The sequence below is a fragment of the Emydura macquarii genome, unplaced genomic scaffold (assembly GCF_026122565.2).
Source record: "Emydura macquarii macquarii isolate MOO-44397 ecotype Brisbane River unplaced genomic scaffold, CSIRO-AGI_Emac_v2 contig_2422, whole genome shotgun sequence".
NCBI lineage: Eukaryota > Metazoa > Chordata > Testudines > Chelidae > Emydura > Emydura macquarii.
In genome coordinates, this window is record NW_027132559.1 from 43,238,191 (window position 1) to 43,256,287 (window position 18,097).

At 43.9% G+C, this 18,097-nt stretch overlaps 1 protein-coding gene across 1 annotated transcript in view; it reads left to right on the plus strand.

The window, feature by feature from the left end:
- Positions 1–2,614: 2,614 nt before the first annotated feature.
- MYO3A (myosin IIIA) overlaps positions 2,615–18,097 on the plus strand; it is a 175,805-nt gene continuing 160,322 nt past the window's right edge. The window contains exons 1-2 of the mRNA XM_067562387.1: positions 2,615–2,744; positions 15,161–15,343. Coding sequence (XP_067418488.1) covers positions 15,176–15,343 — 168 coding nt within the window. The 5' untranslated portion in view covers positions 2,615–2,744; positions 15,161–15,175. The remainder of the gene's footprint in view (positions 2,745–15,160; positions 15,344–18,097) is intronic.

An 18,097-nucleotide genomic window follows, 5' to 3' on the forward strand; every position in this document is an offset into this window, starting at 1 on the left:
GAGGGAAATGTATCATTGACCTGCTGCGTGACCTTGGATGTCACTTTGTGTCTCGGTGCTGCTGTTTCCCCTTCCATCCTGTGGCTGTCTTGTCTGTTTAGACTATAACTCTTTAGGGTAGGAACTATCTCTTATTATGGTATTTGCACAGTGCATAACACAGTGGGGCTCTGATCTGGTTGGGACTTTTAGGTGTTGCTGTAACACAGGTTTAAATTAACATTATTTTTGCAGCAATGTACAGTACTGCTTAAAGCTGTAAGAGGGATCAGTTCAATGAAAACATACAATGTTTTTATGAGGTTCATGGCAGATTGTATCCTAAATAAACTAAAGTTAAAACAGATCAAAATTAAAATGTAATAAATGCAAAAAATACTACCATTAGTGCAGTGTTAATGTTGTAAGATCAAACATTCAAAAAATTCTGAAAGCTCCCAAAGTTAATCTTGCTTCAGCAAGATTAACTTGGCCATATTATGCATGCTGTATATTTTATAGTATACATTAATAAAATTGATAATGTACAAAATGGAAGGCACTTGTAATAAATAATAATAAAGCAACACAAACAGGAGGAGGAGGAAAATAAATATATAACATACAAAACATACATTTGTGTTAAATGTATTTAGGTGGCCATGTGAAGCACTCAAAAGTTAAGAAATGACATATTTAAGGTTGTACAGGCAGCCCTTCAATTACATGGTCACATACTAAAGGAGCTCTGCTTCAGTCAGTGCATAGGACAGACCTTGCTCAGGGAATGAATAAGGATTCTGTAGTGAATGAAAACAAGGAGAGTCCTGTAGCACTTCAAAGACTAACAAATTTAATTTCTGCAAGCATAAGCTTTCGTGGGCTGCAACCCACTTCATCTGAATGAGGCATTTAGGCTGCAGGGCTCTTTCCTCATTTGTTGCAGCAGTTGGGAGGTGTGCAGTACATGAAGCAGGGTCTTACAGGAAGAGACGGGATGGTCTCATGGTTCAGGCAGTTGAATGCCATGCCAGAGAACTGGATTTTAAACCTGCTTCTGCCACAGAGTTCCTATGTGATAACCAGTAACTCATTTAAAGCAAGTTTTTCAGAGGTCACTAACTGTGTGTGAGTCATTTTCTAAGTGCCCAAGAGCACTGGGTGCTGAGCACTCACAATTGCAATTAAGTTCAATGAGAGCGTTGCTTTGAATAAGTAAAGTTCTATGAAAATGCTGTGTATCCTGAAAAATCAGGCTTTAGCATCTCAAATTAGACGTCTAGAGAAGTGGTTCCTGACCTGTGGCCCAGGGGCCAAAAGTGGCCTGCGGGGGCTTTCAAAGTGCCCCCAACTCCCTTCCTGCTGGCTGCAGAAGGAAGCCTCTGCCTAAGGACCCAGGCAGAGCAGGTTTCCATGGGGCTAAAAGACCAGTGCATGCCCCTTGCTGCAGCCAAGGGGATGGGAGATCAGCGCTCCCCTCCTCCTGGCTGTAGCAGGGAGCAAGGCAAAGCGCTCTGCCTAGGTGCTGGGGTCCCTGCTAGAGCCAGATGGAGGGAGATCGGTGCTTCCCTCCCCCGGCTCCAGCAGAAAGCAAAGCACTCTGCTTCCGTCCCTAGGTCCCTGCTGGAGCCAGAGTGAGGGAAGCACTGATCTTCTGTCTCCCTGGCTGCAGAAGGGAGCTACTGCCTAGGGCCTCAGGTGGCGCCCTCAGGGCTACATGATGCCTGTGGTTTCCATGCTGCAGCCAGGGAGACCGGAGATCAGCGAGGAGGCAGCCTGCTCACTGAACTCCTTCTGTCTGGCTGCAGTGGGTGGTGAGGGGGATTGCTGGTCGAAACTGGTGGCTCTTCAGGGTTGTAAAAATGATATATGGCCCTGGAGCCAAAAAGGTTGGGAACCACTGTCTGAGAGTCTCAAGGGGCTTTAGTGGGGTTGTGTCCAGGGGCTGCAGCAAACTGCAGGTGTTGGCGGTGCAATGGGAACATCGAACGCATATTCTCTATTTTGGCGGTACAGTTTGGGGGCTCGGATTGGGTATAAAGCTCAACATGAGCCAGGTGGAGCCAGTTTTCACCCAGCTCCGTTTTCTAATCAAGCCAGAACTTCACCTGCAGTTCCCGCAGAGAGGCGGGTCGGGTCGGGCCGGGCTGGCGGGGAGGTGCTAATCCGCTGCTGCTGGTATTATTAGAGCAAAGCTGGTGGCATGGCAGCCTGCCCTACTGGCCGCACGTGCACCCCGCTCTGCAGCCAGAGCCCTCTTAGAGCGAGGCGCTGCAGGGCGCGAGCCCCTCGCCAAGCTGTTGAGCGCCTCGTTATCCCCAGGCGGGGGAGGGAGCGGGGCATCCCCTCGGCTTTGGCTGGGCTTGCAGGAGATTAGCGGGGCAAAGTGCTCAGTCTCCAGTAGCCCCCGGGCGGAACTGCTGCCGCGTGCTGGGCGAGGGCGCCCCGCGGAGACTGGTGGAGCCCGGGAAAGGTTTCCTGGGCTGGGGCCGCCTGAGTGAGCCCCCAGCCGGGAAGCTGCGCGCGGAGCAAAGCAGCTTGGAAACCTGACCCTGGTTTCGCTCCTCTGCTAGGGCCGGGCCGGGCCGGGCCGGGCCGGGCCGCGGGGGTCTGTGCATGGGCCGGGGGCTGCCAAAGCAAAGGAGGAGGTAACACTCGCTCCGCTCTGCCGGCGGCGGCTGCTGCACAGGTGCACCAAGCCTGGGGGCAGGTCCGTGCGCCCCGCGGCTGCTGAGAGTCTCCTACCGGCTGCCTGCTCTCCCCAGGTGAGTGACCCTCATCGGCTGCGCGCCAGATGGCCCGTGAGTCACCCGGGGAGGGGCCGAGTCACTACCGAAAAAAGCCCCACCCCAGCCTGCTGGGCGGGGCGCGAGGCGGCTCAGGGGAGCTCCCTGGGTGGGACGGTGCTAGCCCGGCGCGAACTGCCCCGGAGAACAAGGGCCCGGAGCCCGCCCTGGTTAACAAACCTCGGTTCCGGGGATAACCTGGTACAATGGCTCCCGCTGTCTTGCATGTACAATCCGCGCCAATGACGTGACATAAACCCCCCGCCAGCAAACGCGACGTGGGCCGCTCCCGCCTCTGCGCGCGTCCCGAGGCTACACGTCCTTTGGAGCGAAGCTGCCTGTGAAACAACCTCGGCTTCGGCATGATTTTGGCGGCATTCACAGACCGCGCCTTGGAACAGGATTATGTGTTTAATAAACAAGGCGGCGGGGGGGACCTTGTTAAATGACCAGAGCACAACGCATTGTATAGTGGGGGCGAAAAGTTTCCCTGTCGGTCAGCAATGTCTTGTCGGAATTGACCCCGCAATTAGTACAGGAAATAACTTGTTTACAGGCTCTGGCTTTGCCCTAAACCGTTAACTCGCCAGGTAGTAAGGGCTGGTAATCTGCAACGTCAAAGGGATTGTTTCCCGAGCTTCGTATGGGTCAGAAGCCAGGATGCGTCTGTTCATTTTGTCGCTCTGGCTTTATTGGAAATGAGCTTCGGGGGGTAGAGAATATGAAATATATATATATCCACGGGGCTTGCAATTAGTTGACCCAAAAGAGACTGAAATCCTTTTTTGCCTGGAACCACAGAAAACTGTCTTCTGTTGGCATGACATTTGCAAACTAAAACAAGCCGTGTGTTAGCAGGACTATTAATTTAAAATGTAAATATGGAACTTTGAGGCTGTATTTTATTTTCCGGTTGTTTTATCTACATACCGTATACATGTTTACAGTGTGATTTCTTTGTCTATTAAACACTAGTACATTTTCTTGTAGTCTGTAATGTCTTCTTCTTTTTGCTGTCTACTGATTTCAAGTGTCGCTAATGCTGGCTCAGTCAAAAGTCGCTTCTTGAGTCGCTCACTGATGCTTGTCAAAAGTTTTGAGAAAAAGGCAAATGGGTGTGTTTGTTCATCCCATATTAATTTTTATGACCTAAAAATGTATTGATTTTAAAATAGGAAAATTAAGCGATGCTTTAGTTTTGAAGGCTAACTCCTCCTCTACAAATGTACTTATCTCATGTCCAGTCATTGGGGGGGGAAGTTCTTCATCGCTTCCATTACCTTTTAGTAGGAGTCACAAAATGAAAAGGATAGGATTCAGTTCATTGATTGTTAATGCCACCTCATTACTTCTAGAGACACAAGGTCCAAATAAATTTAGCAAACCTTCTCTGGACCTCTGTTTTCTTGTCTATACAACTAGAGATCAAGGGTCATGTTCCCAATACCAATCCCATAAAATATTCTCTTCCTCACAACCCAGTAGCTGATGTATTTAGATATTGGAGTATTCGAAGGACATTAAATTATCTTTATTCACTTTTTAAATGAATCAATATGGCTAACAAATTTTCTTCAAATGACAATGAAAACTATGGTAGGGCACCTGAAATAAAGTCTAATAATTTGGACTTGGTTGTGCCCCCAGATATACTTTGCTTGTGCTTGACAGCAGTAGTATCTCAGACAAGTAAACATGATCCTGTATTGCACAAATGCATTTGAAGATAGAATTTGGCCTTAAATGTTTAATTATGAAAATAAATATCAGGATGAGATCTTACCAGTTCTTTATAAACTTAGTACAATATATTGACCACTTGCTTGGCCAAAATAACACAATGATAATGTCCTTTAAATGAACAGCAATCAAAGCTTTAATTATTTTTCTATGTCAGTTTCTACATAGAATTTTTTTTTTTTTTTTTTTTTAAAGAAAGTTGCGTGTTAACAACAGACATCTTCATTTCTATGAAAAACTTGAAATCCAAATTATGGATGTCCTTAAAACAAATTGCAGTCATATAATTGAGGGGTCAATCCTACTCTTATTTAACTCAATGGGCAAAAATCCCTATTAATTTGAGGGGAGCAGGATTGGGCCCTCAGTAAGAACATTCGTTCAATAGGCGCTGGACCTGTGCTGGCATAAATCAGTCTCTCTCCATTGAGCTATTGTCTGCTGATTTACACCAGCTATGGTTAGCAAGCCATAATCATGGCTGGAAACAATCCAATTATATCTTTATTGGAGCATTGAGTTATTTGGGCATTTGTCCAAAAGTGCTAGCTATTGGCTTGATGGATGTCACACTGGAGCTTCATAGAAAATAAGAATGGTCATACTGGGTCAAACCAATGGTCTATCTAGCCCAATGTCCTGTCTTCTGATGGTGGCCAATACCAGGTGCTTCAGAGGGAATGAATAGAACAGGTAATCATCAAGTGATCCATTCCCTCCATCATTCCCAGCCTCTGGCAAACAGCAGTCCCTGCCTATCCTGGCTAGTAGCTCATGGCTTCTCTAAGATGCATTCACACTACAGTAAACTTCCTTATAAATGCTTGTCAGGACAGGCACAAACCTGGGGCAGTGAGAGGTGCTAAGGAGTTGGTGGTGATTTTATTATTTATATTGTGGTAGTGCCTGGAGGCCCTAGTCAGGCTTCCACACCTCATTGTGCCAGGCACTCTATACAGGTCAGTCCCTGCCCCAGAGAGTTAACAAACAAAATGTTTGACAAGAAGCAACAGGTATAGAAAAGAAGATGTGAAGAGGACAAGGTAACAGAGACATCTTTGTGTTTGGTGTGAGCAGCAGTCACTGCATGGACACTGGCTAGTCACTGTCAAGTGTGTTGTAGGCATCATGATGCGGTGAGTTTTAAGGAGGGATCCACAAGTGTGGCCTGGGAGAAAGGGTGACGGTGCTTGAGGGAAAATTTGTAGGCTAGCATTGTTGGCAGAGTGGAAGTGAGGGGTCAGCAGCTCTTAGGGCATGTCTATACTACAAAGTTAACTCGATCTAAATTGTCAACATCCAGATGCCACAGTAACTAAGTTGGTCAGCGTGTCCATACCATGCTCATTGTGTCGGTAGTGTGTCCTCACTAGCCTCACTTGCATTGATGCATAGAGCAGTGCACCATGGGTAACTAGCCGCAGAGGGATTGGTAAGGGCTTGCAATGCCTCATGGAACCAAGCGTTGTTGCAGGGTGGAATGGGAACACGTCTTTGACCTCCCATGATGCAGTTTCCTCCATTCTTCCCCTGATATCAACAGCAAACAACCCCTACTTTTTCATGCCTTTTTTCAAAAGCCTGGCTTATACATGCCTATGCCCCAGCCTGAGAAGCCTGGACCCTGCTCAGCTGTGCACTCTTGTTGTGAGTATCACAACCACCTTCCATCTTATCCTGTAGTATTTCCAGAGCCGAGACAGGAGCCGCCATGCAGAATGTTGCAATATCCTTCAAGCAGCCCTGCTGCAAGCCATAGAACAAAACAATTCCTGGTTACTGCTGGCAGTTCTACAGCAGCTGAATATGGTGGAGCACCATTTCTGGTCCCGGGAAACAAGCACTGACTAGTGGGATCGCATCATTATGCAGCTATGGGAGGATGTGTAGCGGCTGCAAAACTTTGGAATGCAGAAGGCTGCTTTCCAGGAACTTTGTGCAGAGCTTTCTCCAGCCCTGAAGTGCAGCAACAGTCAAATGAGACCAGCTGTGACAGTGGAGAAGTGAGTGGCGATCACTCTGTGGAAGCTTGCAACACTAGACTGCTACTGGTCAGTGTGGAATCAATTTGGAGTTGGTAAATCCACTGTGGGAGCTGTTGTGAGCCAAGTATGCAGGGCCAGTAATCTACTTCTGCTAAAGACACTGAGTTTGGGAAACATGCAGAACATAGTGGATGGTTTTGGCGCAATGGAGTTCCCTAACTATGGTGGGCCGATAGATGGCACGCGTATTCCTATCTTGGCACCATACCATCTTGCCAAAGAGTACATAATTCAAAAAGGATATTTTTCAATGGTGTAGCAAGCACTGGTGGATCACAGAGGGCATGACACCAGTGTGGGATGGTCAGGAAGGGTGCATGACATGTGCATCTTTAGGAATACAGGTCTTTTCAGAAAGCTGCAGTCAGGGACTTTCCTTCTGGATCGCAAAATAACCATTGATGTTGAAATGCCAGTAGTGATCCCACCTTTTTGCTCCCATAGCTCATGAAGCTATACACTGTCCACCTGGACAGCAGTAAGGAATGATTCAACAATAGGCTGAGCAAGTGCAGAACGGTTGTGGAACATGCCTTTGGATATTTAAAGGGGCGCTGGCGCAGTTTGCATACTCCTTTAGACCTCACTGAAAGCAATATCCCCATTGTTATTGCTGCATGCTGTGTACTCCATAATATCTGTGAGGCAAAGGGAGAGAAGTTTCTGCAGGGGTGGTGCATGGAGGCAGATTGGCTGCTCAAAATTAGCTGGCAGCCTGATACCAGGGCAATAAGAAAAGCCCAGCGAGGAGCTCTGCATCTCCAGGAGGTTTTGAAAACCTGTTTCAGTGATGAGCCACAGTAATGTGCGCCACTTATCTGCGTTGTGCCCTCCTTTACCAACCCCTCCATTGCATCAGTTTCCCTGCACCTCCCTTTCCTCTTCCCCCCCCATCCCCCCCCTCAACTCCATATTCAGAATGAAGAGAGTATTTCATTCCCAAAACATAGGCTCTTATTGCACAAATTATAAAGAAACTGAAAGACCATGAAAATAATTTAATCTTGGGCAAACAGTATGATACAAGCAGGAGGGAAGAAACCAAGTCAGCTTGTCTGTCAAATTACAGAAGTCTTGAACATCAAAGGTCTTTGAATGGCTGCCTTTTGTTCTTAGTATCCTTCCCCAGTGTTGATTGAAAGGGATACTGTACCTCCCTTCTTCCACCCCTCCCCCCCGCCTCCTGGAACATTTGTGGGAGGGGGATTGGGAACAGGGTACTGATTGCAGGCTGTTCTGCAGGACCTGCAGAGGAAGTCTAGCGTCAAGCTGCTTTTCTTGAAGCTCAACCAGATGCCTCAAGATGTCTGATTGGTCCTTCATAATCTGCAGCATCTCAGCCTGCATGGCACGCTCATGTTCATGGATGTTCTGCTTCTATCATCTCTGTCCAATTTTTCAACCAATGAAAAGCTTAGCTCCATGTCAGCTGTCCTAGAGGCATTAATTATCTCCACGAACATGTCATCATGTGTTTTTTCCTCCTCCTAATCTGTGAAAGCCTCTCTGCCAGTGTGGAGGATGTGCTGAAGACAATCTTTCCCCTGTAAGGCATGAAAAGCACAAGGCAACCATTGCAGTGCATACCCTGAGTCTAGTACAAAGTTCCTATTTAAAAATCATGGGACCAGATGCAATGCATCCAGGGGTGCTGAGTGAGTGTGCTGATGTGATTGCAGAGCCATTGGCCATTATCTTTGAAAACATGTGGCGATTGGGGGAGATTCCAGATGATTGGAAAAAGGCAAATATAGTGCCCATTTGAGGGGGAAAAAGGGGGGGGGAGGAGGAGGATCTGGGGAATTACAGAATGGGGTCAGCCTCTCCTCAGTCCTCAGAAAAATCATGGAACAGGAATCCATTTTGGAATCCTCAAGGAATCCATTTTGAGGCACTTGAAAGAGAAGAAGGTGATCAGGAAAAGTCAGAATGGACTCACCAAGGCCAAGTTAATATCTGACCAACCTGACTGCCTTCTATGATGTGATGACTAGCTCTGTGGATGTGGGGAAAGCTGTTGACGTGATATACCTTGACTTTAGCAAAGCTTTTCATATGGTCTCCCACAGTATTCTTATCAGCAAGTTGAAGTATGGGTTGGATGGACTATAAGAGGGGTAGAAAGCTGGCTAGATCATCTGGCTCAATGGGTAGTGATCAACAGCTCAATGTCTAGTTGGCAGCCAGTAACAAGCGGAGTGCTCCAGGGGTCGGTGCTGGAACTGGTTTTGTTCAACATTTCCATTAATGATTTGGAGGATGCGGTGGGTTGCACCCTCAGTAAGTTTGCAGATGACACTAAGTTGCGGGGGGGGGGCAGGGATAGGATACAGAGTAACCTAGACAAATTGGAGGATAATGCCAAAAGAAATCTGATGAGGTTCAACAAGGACAAGTGCAGAGTCCTGTATGTAGGACAGAAGAATCCCATGCACAGCTACAGCCTGGGGACCAATTGGCTAAGCAGCAGTTTTGCAGAAAAGGAGCTGGGGGCTACAATGGACAGGAAACGATATGAATCAACAGTGTGCCCTTGTTGCCAAGAAGGCTAACAGTATATTGGGCTGCAATAGTAGGAGCATTGCCAGCAGATCTAGGGAAGTGATTATTCCCTCTATTTGGCACTGATAAGGGGACATCTGGAGTACTGTCCAGTTTTGGGCCCTCCACTCCAGAAAGGATATGAACAAAGTGGAGAGACTCCAGTGGAGGGCAACAAAAATGATTAGGGGACTGGAGCACATGACTTATGAGGAGAAGCTGAGGGAACTAGGCTTGTTTAGTCCGCAGAAGAGAAGAATGAGGGGAGATTTGATAGCAGCCTTTAACTACATGAAAGGTTCCAGGGGGGATGGAGCTAGGCTGTTCTCCGTAGTAGTAGATGACAGAACTAGGAGCAATGGTCTCAAGCTTCAGAGGGGGCGGTCTAGGTTGGATATTCAGAAAATAAAAAAAAAGCGTTCACACTGGCCAGCCTTAATTTGAATTACAAATCTTTTTCACTAGGAGGGTGGTGAAGCTTTGGAATGGGTTACCTAGGGAGGTGGTGGAATCGCCATCCTTAGAGGTTTTTAAGGCACTGGCTGGACAAAGCACTGGATGGGATGATTTAGTTGGGGTTGGTCCTGCTTTGAGCAGGGGGTTAGATTAGAAGACATTCTGAGGTCCCTTCCAACCCTAATTTTCTATGATTCCATGAACACTAGCACTTCTGCATGTCCCTGATGTCGCCCTTCTTCCCCATGCCCTGCAGGATCTTTTCATAGATGTCTACATTTCTATGGCTGGATCGGAGCTGTGTCTGCACAGACTCTTCTCTCTACGGACTAATAATGTCCATCACCTCTTGTGGACTCCAGGTGGAGCACATTTGAGATGTTGAGTCACCATGATCAGTTGTGCTGGCGAGCTCTCCACACTAATCAAACAGGAAATGGGAATTCAAAAGTTCCCAGGGCTTTAACAGGGGAGGTGCTGTTTCCTGTGTACCTGGCTTCTGTGTGGTGGAGTTGAAAGCCAACTCCAGAGCGGACACCGTGGAGCACTGTGGGACACCTCCTGGAGGTCAATTCAGTTGACTTACACAACACTGCATTTACACCGCCTCTCTGTCGACCCATCAACATGGAATTAAGCGCGATGCCTCTCACGGAGGTGAAATAATTATTAGGTTGGCAGAAGGGACCTGGTAGTACAGATACGTACATTATTAGGTCAACGTAAGGCAGTTTCTGTCAACCTAAGTTTGTAGCATAGACTAGGCCTTAGTGTATTAGCATCACCCTTTTTGTCTACACTGCCATGTCTACACTGCAGTGCTAATTTGAATTAGCTTAATGTGACTTTCAGAAACCAATTTACAGAAATCACAGCAGACTGTCCACCCTACGGCATTTGCGCTGGTTTCTTGCGTTCACACTGGCCAGCCTTAATTCGAATTACAAAGCAGTGCAACGTGGGTAGCTATCCCACAGTGCAAGTAGCTATGGTGGCTGTTGTGATAAGTGTCTTCATCCCATGATGCAACACTGATTCCCCTACCCTGTCTCCCCCGCCCCCATCAAACAAACAGGAAAAGGATTTTCGCGCTGTGGTTTTTTTACTCCCCACAATCGCCATTGCTGCAGAGACATGGAGCAAGCTGAACGCTGCACTGTAATTGTGAGCGTGACATTCCCTCCACCAACCCCACCCCCATGCTGTTTGCCTTTAATGATCATCACACCCCCCTCCAACCTCTTTTGATATCTGTGCCCAAGAATTCCCTCCTGAACTACAGATGATTTAATAAAGAAACCTTGTGGAATGATGCAAACCTTTATTTTTTTTAACATTCAAGTCATGGGGGAAGGGGAGAGGGTTCATTCACTGTCTCCAGGGGTAGGGTGGTAGTTTGACGGCCAGCACTCAGCGTGGCTGCCACAGCTTTCTGCTCGCCTCCACCGGAGTGGAGTGAAGCACATAATGCATCCTGGACAATCTGCTCTGAGACCTATTGGGCGCTGGGGAGGGGGAAGGTGGCGCAGCCATCGGTTGAGGAGCATTGTTGAGGGGCTGCAGCGGGACTCTGTCCATGAGACACCGTGGAATGTCTGCCTGGTCCCACATGAGTTGCAGCATCTCCTGCATAGTGCTGCAATCATTGTCTTGCAGTTGTCCCATTTTATGGGACAACGTCAGCCACCTCGCTCTTTGCTCTGTCTCTGCGGCTGCTGAGGCATTCATGAGGTCCACAAACATGTCATCTCTGATTTTTTCTAATTAGAGAGAGTCTGTCAGCATCACTTCTTAAGGATCAGTCCACTGCCGAGGTGTCTGTAGGATGAAAGATAAACAACAAGAGAGCCACAGTTAGCATATTAAGAAACTGACACAAATGTTTCTATTTCAGTAATGAACCAATGATAAAATGTATCCACAGGTAGCATAGCTAAGAAATTCTTTAAAAAGTAACAATTTATAATGAGCCCATGATACAATGCAGCAAATGATTTTCCTCTCTCCTTGCATTTAAAACCTATTCACCATGCGGGGAGTGGGGGTGGTGAAATCTTTGTGCAAGGACAGAAATGCTAATAAGAAAGAAAACTCACCAGATGTGCCTTCCACGGGATCATTTGTGCTGTCCTGTGTGCTGGCGGACTGCTCAGGGGTCAGGAATGACTCCTGACTTTGTGGGAGAATGGACACCATGTTTAGGCTTTGCAGAAGCCATGGTGAGAACAGTGGAAAAGCTCTCTCCACTCTGGCAGCAAGCACAGGAAATGAAGATTCAAATCTTCCCAGGGCTGCTTGAGGGGAGGGGACTTTGAAATGGGGCATTATGGGATAGCTTCCAGAGGCCAATTAATTTGAATTAAGACCAATTGCATCTACACTGACACTAATTCAAATTAACAAATTCGAATTAGGCGCTATACCCCTTGCAGAGGTGGTTTTATTAATTCAATTTTACAGGGACCTTAATTCGAATTTAACAGTAGCATCAGTGTAGACATGGGTGTAATTAATTTGAATTAAGGGTGCTTAAGTCGACCTAAGTTGCCAGTGTAGACAGGCCTAAGTTGTGGTTGTGCCATAATGGTAAAGATGAGTAGTTTGTTTTTGTAGTGGAAAAGGGGAGAGACGCAAAGATGTGGATGAGGAAGTTGAAGTGAAGAGCCAGGAAGATAATTTTATTGGCAGTATTTTGAAATTAGCTTGAAGGAAGCAGCATTGCATTTGTCAAGAACAGGCCAGAAAGGAGGAGGTTATAGTAGTCAAGAGACAAATGATGAAACTGGACTGGAGTTTTATATGCATGGATTGAGTTTCCAGGGGTTATTTTTAGTGTGGGGAAGGACCTGGTACCAGTTATGAACACCCACAATATAAAGCAATTCAAAGTCATTGAATTCTTGAACAAGATTAAAATCTGTCCCTTACGTGTAGTACAGTGAGCAGAACAGTACATGTGATTACAATTTAGAATCTGTCACACTTGCAAGCCAGCTTATTTAAAGAAAGGCTGTCATTCATTCCAGCTTGGCACATTTTGTAGCTGTCTGTTACGTTGCTGAGGGCTTTCTTGATAATCTATCGACCTAAGTTTCTGTTAGAGATAAACATGTTTCACTTAGCTGTCATTATGTACCTTGTAGCCTGTTCTTCATCCCCTACCACAGCTCGTGATAGGTCTCACACCTACCAGGAAGTCCTATTTTATCATGTTTACCATAAAATGGTAGCCTTCTGCTAGCCTCAATCCCTAGAGGTAAAGAAGGCACTGATCTAGTGAATCAATTAATTCTAGCTGCATTTCATAATGTTTCGGCAATTTAATTTGACCGTTTAAGATGATACTTCCATACACATACTCTTTCTTATAAGATTTGATTCACTCTCTCTCTTTGGCAAAGAAAGATGGCCTTTTGGTTCAGGCACTGGGCTGAGAGTCAGGAGATGTGGGTTCTAGGCTTGTCTCTGTCACAGACTTCTTATGTAATGTTGGGCTTCACGTCCCTGTGCCTCAGTTCCCCCTCTTTAAAATGGAGATGATGATGCTCTCTTCCCTCCACCCTTTGTCTGTCTTGTCTAGTAAGCTCTTTGGCTCAGTGATGTTCTCTTGCTGTGTGTTTTGTGCAGTGCTCAGAATGGGGCCCTGATCTGGGTTGGGGTCTCTATGCATTACTGCAATTCTGATCATGTTTTTGTGAGTGTAACAGGGAGGCCAGTCCCTTTAAGGGTCAGGAGGTCTTGTGCCTGTCAGTCCTGCCTTGCTTCAATCTGTGCACAGTGTGGGATTTAAAAGGAGGGAAGGTCCCCCAGGCGAGCACTGACTGGGGAGATCAGCATACAGACTGCTCCAATGTGAGGCACATAGCTGAGCTTGTGCTAGGAACTGGCTGTGGCCTGTCCAAAGCCCTTAGTAAGTGGGTAGACCTGACGTGGATGGTTGAGCTGACTGAAGCCCACGAGCTGGTGAGACAAGCTGTTGCTGCTGGGATCCCACCTGTAGGGAAAGGAGCTGAAGGCTAAGCCCAGTGGGGCTGAAAACTGTTATTTTGATGGTATATTGAACTTGAACTAAGGAATTATGGCACCCCAGAAGGGATTGAACACTCTAAAGTGGCTTGTTTGGAGGACCAAGTCACCTCTATGGCAGGAGCAGGCTGAAGATCATAGTGGGGAAAACGAGGGAAACATGCCACGGCACCAGGTCTTGCTCTGTGGGGCACTCTGGGATGGAGACTGGAACAGTGAGGTTCTGCATTAGTTGTGCAATGCTGCACACACTTTCATCGTGTCTTGGGCATCTAAATTACTTGCTCACCTGAAAGACCTTTATTTTTAGAGCAAGCTTGCAATATATGTTCTAAATATCTAGCCAAATTTGTGCACATATATCCTTATACTGGTAACACTATATAAATAATAGTGTAACAAAGAGAAAACTGATCACTACATTAAAGAAAGTAGTTCCAATATGCAAATTTTAACATGCGATGGAAAATCATTAGTGAAACTGTTTTATTCACAATCTAGAGTTGTATACAACATACCAATGCAGTTTCTAACGTTAGGCTAACGTACTATAACTTGCTCTGCTATCATGGGTTTAAACTGATGACACACAATGAATACAGTGTAGCATATCTGAAAATTATTATCCCAAGATTTTAAAAATGAGCGTCTAAGAGGCATTTTTGAAAAGGAGAATACTTATTTAGGTGTCTCAACAAGGACTTAAGAGCCTAACATCTCTGCCACCCATTTGTGAAAATCATGGCCCTATATCTGGGAAAATGAGAACATAAGATTTCAGAGGTTTGGCTCAATCAAAGAGTGTTTTGATTTTTACGCTGTAGATGCTGGATATTTAGCAGATATAAATAAAGACTTAAGTTGCACTAGTGGATTTTATTCTTCATTGAACTAGATGTAAGTATAACCCTCCCTTTACAGTATATAAAACGAGCATTAAATAATGTGCACTGCTAAACACATCTTCCAAGACACTGCATGCTATATGTCAAAAGGACACAATATTGTGAAAGGATTCCTCTCCTTGTACTGTATAAGATATGCAGCTTAATTTGAATTGTATATAAATCTAAATTCTAAGAACATGGTACTAAAAGTTGACAGCCTAAAGTTTTAACTAGGGCTGGGTGAAACTATTGCATCATTCCTCAGTAAGATTTTGTCATTGTTCCCTTCAAAGCCTTACCCATGACAGGCCAAGCCCTTATTCCAGGATTTCATAGACCAATTCTCAGCAGGCATAACCTTTTCTTACACCCATACCTCAAATTCTGGCCCTGTTTGAAATCAATGGCAAAACTCTCATTGACTTTAATGGGGCCAGGATTTCACTCAAAAGTATGCAGTGCACCTTCTCCCCATTTCATACTATGTTGATCCTACCATCCATATTAAGCACAAATTCCTTTGTCCTTGTCCTTTTGAGTTCTTTTGCTGTGTTTTTATATACATACTACATGCAAGAGCAGTTCCAGAATCTAGTTACATATACATTTTAATATCAGATCTTAGTTTTATCATGCTTATAACAAGTCAGTTGCTATTCATAGCTTATGAAATGAAAACAAATTATTTTTTTCTTTCCAGGAATTGATATCTGAGATGCTTCCATTAACTGAGAAAACAATAATATTTGATAGCTTTCCTGATCCTTCAGAAACATGGGAAATAATTGAGACTATTGGCAAAGGAACATATGGCAAAGTTTTTAAGGTGCTGAACAAGAAAAATGGCAGCAAAGCGGCAGTCAAAATCTTGGACCCAGTTCATGTAAGCTACTTTAATATTAATTGTTTTTTATTTAGTTATAACTTATTATGTAACCTCATTATATTGGTTTGTCAGTTGCATTAGAAAGAAAAGTAGAAATAACCATTATTCATAACAATTTAACCAAGAGGTTTTCTAGCTACATAAGTATTTTTTCATGTGGTTTGTGTTCTTAAGAATGATTACATCTCATCAATTATACAGGTGAGTGTCAATCACAGCTATGAACTTTAATTTCAGTTAAGAATTAGTTTTCAGCATTGAATACTCTTGGGTATCTATCAAACGTTTCCTTTTATTTTTCTTCTAGAAAAAGTGCTAAATTCTCTCATTGGTTGCATGAACAGAATCCCAACTGTCTTATAATTATAGTTTCATCATTAGCCCCTTTTACTTTTTTTACATACTAGCTATGAGAGAGTCTCTTAATGTCAAATACACCAGCCATTCCCTTCTAAGATAGAGTGCATGTTTGAGTGTGTTTATCTAGATTATATGCAATAAATTATTCTTCTAAAATAGAATGATAGACATTTATTGGTTCAGCATTTCCAAATATGTCCTGTGCTTAACAGAACATAGATGAATACTTGGTCTTGTCCTTGATAAATTTACCATCTTAAAAAGATAAAAAGTAACAATCCTTACATACAGAGCAGCCTGTGACCCAAAGGTAGATTCACCATACAACAGAGCATTTTTTTTAAAAATAAATAACTGAAATTCTTTGGATGGCAGATTATCAGTAATAGACTTTATGGAAGTAGTGTCTTCTGAGGAGGGATTTGAAAGAGGAGAGGGAAAATCAACAGGACTGTTCTTGTTAGTAACAGGTCCTTCTGTTGCAAATAGATCTGAGTAGGCAGACTTTTGTGCTTTTAAAGAACCCCATTTACTTCAGTTGGGCTATACAGAACTGCCAAATGCCTTTCTGTTTTGGATCTGCTTGCAGTAGGCAATAGACCACAAAATACAGAAAATAAGACATCCCTACTTGTCTCTTTCTAATGGTCTGTGCTACGCAGAAGGTCCAACTAGGTGATCATTATTGGTTCCTTCTGGCCTGGAAACCTATTAAATTTATTTAATTTTGCAGACATGCTATTACATTTATCTTCACTCTGGTTCTTGTTAGTCTCTCTGTTTTTCACGTGTTTTCCACACCAGAAATGGGGCAATTCTTCATCCATCATCTTGTCCCATTTTAAAAGCAAAAATGATACACAGCCAAGAGAGTACAATTTTAATTAAATGAATTTAAATACATCAAAACATCTTACTTCTTTCTGTAGACAGGGTCCTTCAATTTTACTGCAGACTCTGAATAATCAGGGCTTCCTTGTGATCCATGCTGAGCTGAATACCTAGATAGAAGAAAACAAATTTGTTCCAATCTATTTCACAAGAATGCATGAACGTTTATCTGGATTATTGAAGGAGGCCGAGAAGCAATAGAGCAGTGATGTCAGACAAAATCACTCTCCACTTTGCAGAGGTGAAGGAAAGAAAGGAGGATGGAGATGGGAGGGAGAGAAGAGATAAAGCTGATATCAGGGGAGGGAAGAAAGGAGGAGGAATTGAGGCAGAAGAAGGGGGACTGAAGGAGCTGGGATAAGTGAGACCAGCATTGGGGAGGTGACAAGGACAATAGGTAGAATTGGTCAGAATGATTATTCATTTATTTTTTACTGAAAATGTAGGCAAAAACAATTACTTTGGGGTTTTTTTGTTACTTTTCAGTGAAAAAAATTCAGCTGTTTGTAGAAGAGTATTATAATTTGGTTTCTTTTTGTTTTCATCCTAAACTGTCAGAACTAAAACTTTTCAGCTGGAAACTGAAAAGTTTTCAGACAAAAATGAAAATATTTGGTTTTCCAACAATCAATCAGAACTTTTCAAGGAAAAAGCTGATACATTTTCCAAAAAATCTTCATTTAGTCAAAAACCAAATTTTCTACCCAAAACCAGAAAACTTTCAACTGGCCCAGAAATAGGCACTTCATTCAGAGGATAAACAGGTGATCCATTAAGTATTCCACAGTAACTGGACAGCAAGAAATGCAGTAGATGGATAACTCCTCAGCACTTAATTTCTGGATGGACTTGCTCTACTTTGTTGTTGTATCTACATGTTGGCATCATCCACTGTACATGTGAGTCACATCACCCTAATGTGACCATGAATATTGTAAGTAGGATGTGTGGAATAAACTAGACTTTTTCCTTCAGCTTAAATTAAAGGATTTATTAATGGCTGCAGAGGAACCCATTGCAATTGGGGCAGGGGGGAAGGCACTTTACGGGCTCCCTTTTTTTAATTTTACATTTTTGCCTTTGGAGATATGCTACAGAATTGCTAAACATGAAATTGGATGGGTGAAAATCATGACTACATAAGAATAAACATTTCAAATATTTTTCAATAATTATCATAAATTACATGATCTTGGGAGATATGAGACTGAGAACTTTCTTTTTAATCCTTAAGAGCTTTTGAATGCTCCTTGTTGAATAACAGTTAAAAATGTATAAAAGTGGAACAGGAAGGGGAATATTTATATGTGGAAATAAAAATAATTTGAGGGGCTATTTTCACATCCAAACTATACAAACTCCTCATTCCCTTGTTTATAAAGTACAGTAAAATTTTGATAGAAGGATAATTTGGCTAAAAATCTTAATGTCAATTATTATTAAAATATCTCTTTATTGATTGTGAAATGTGACTTATGAGCAGTTTGGGTTTTATGCAAT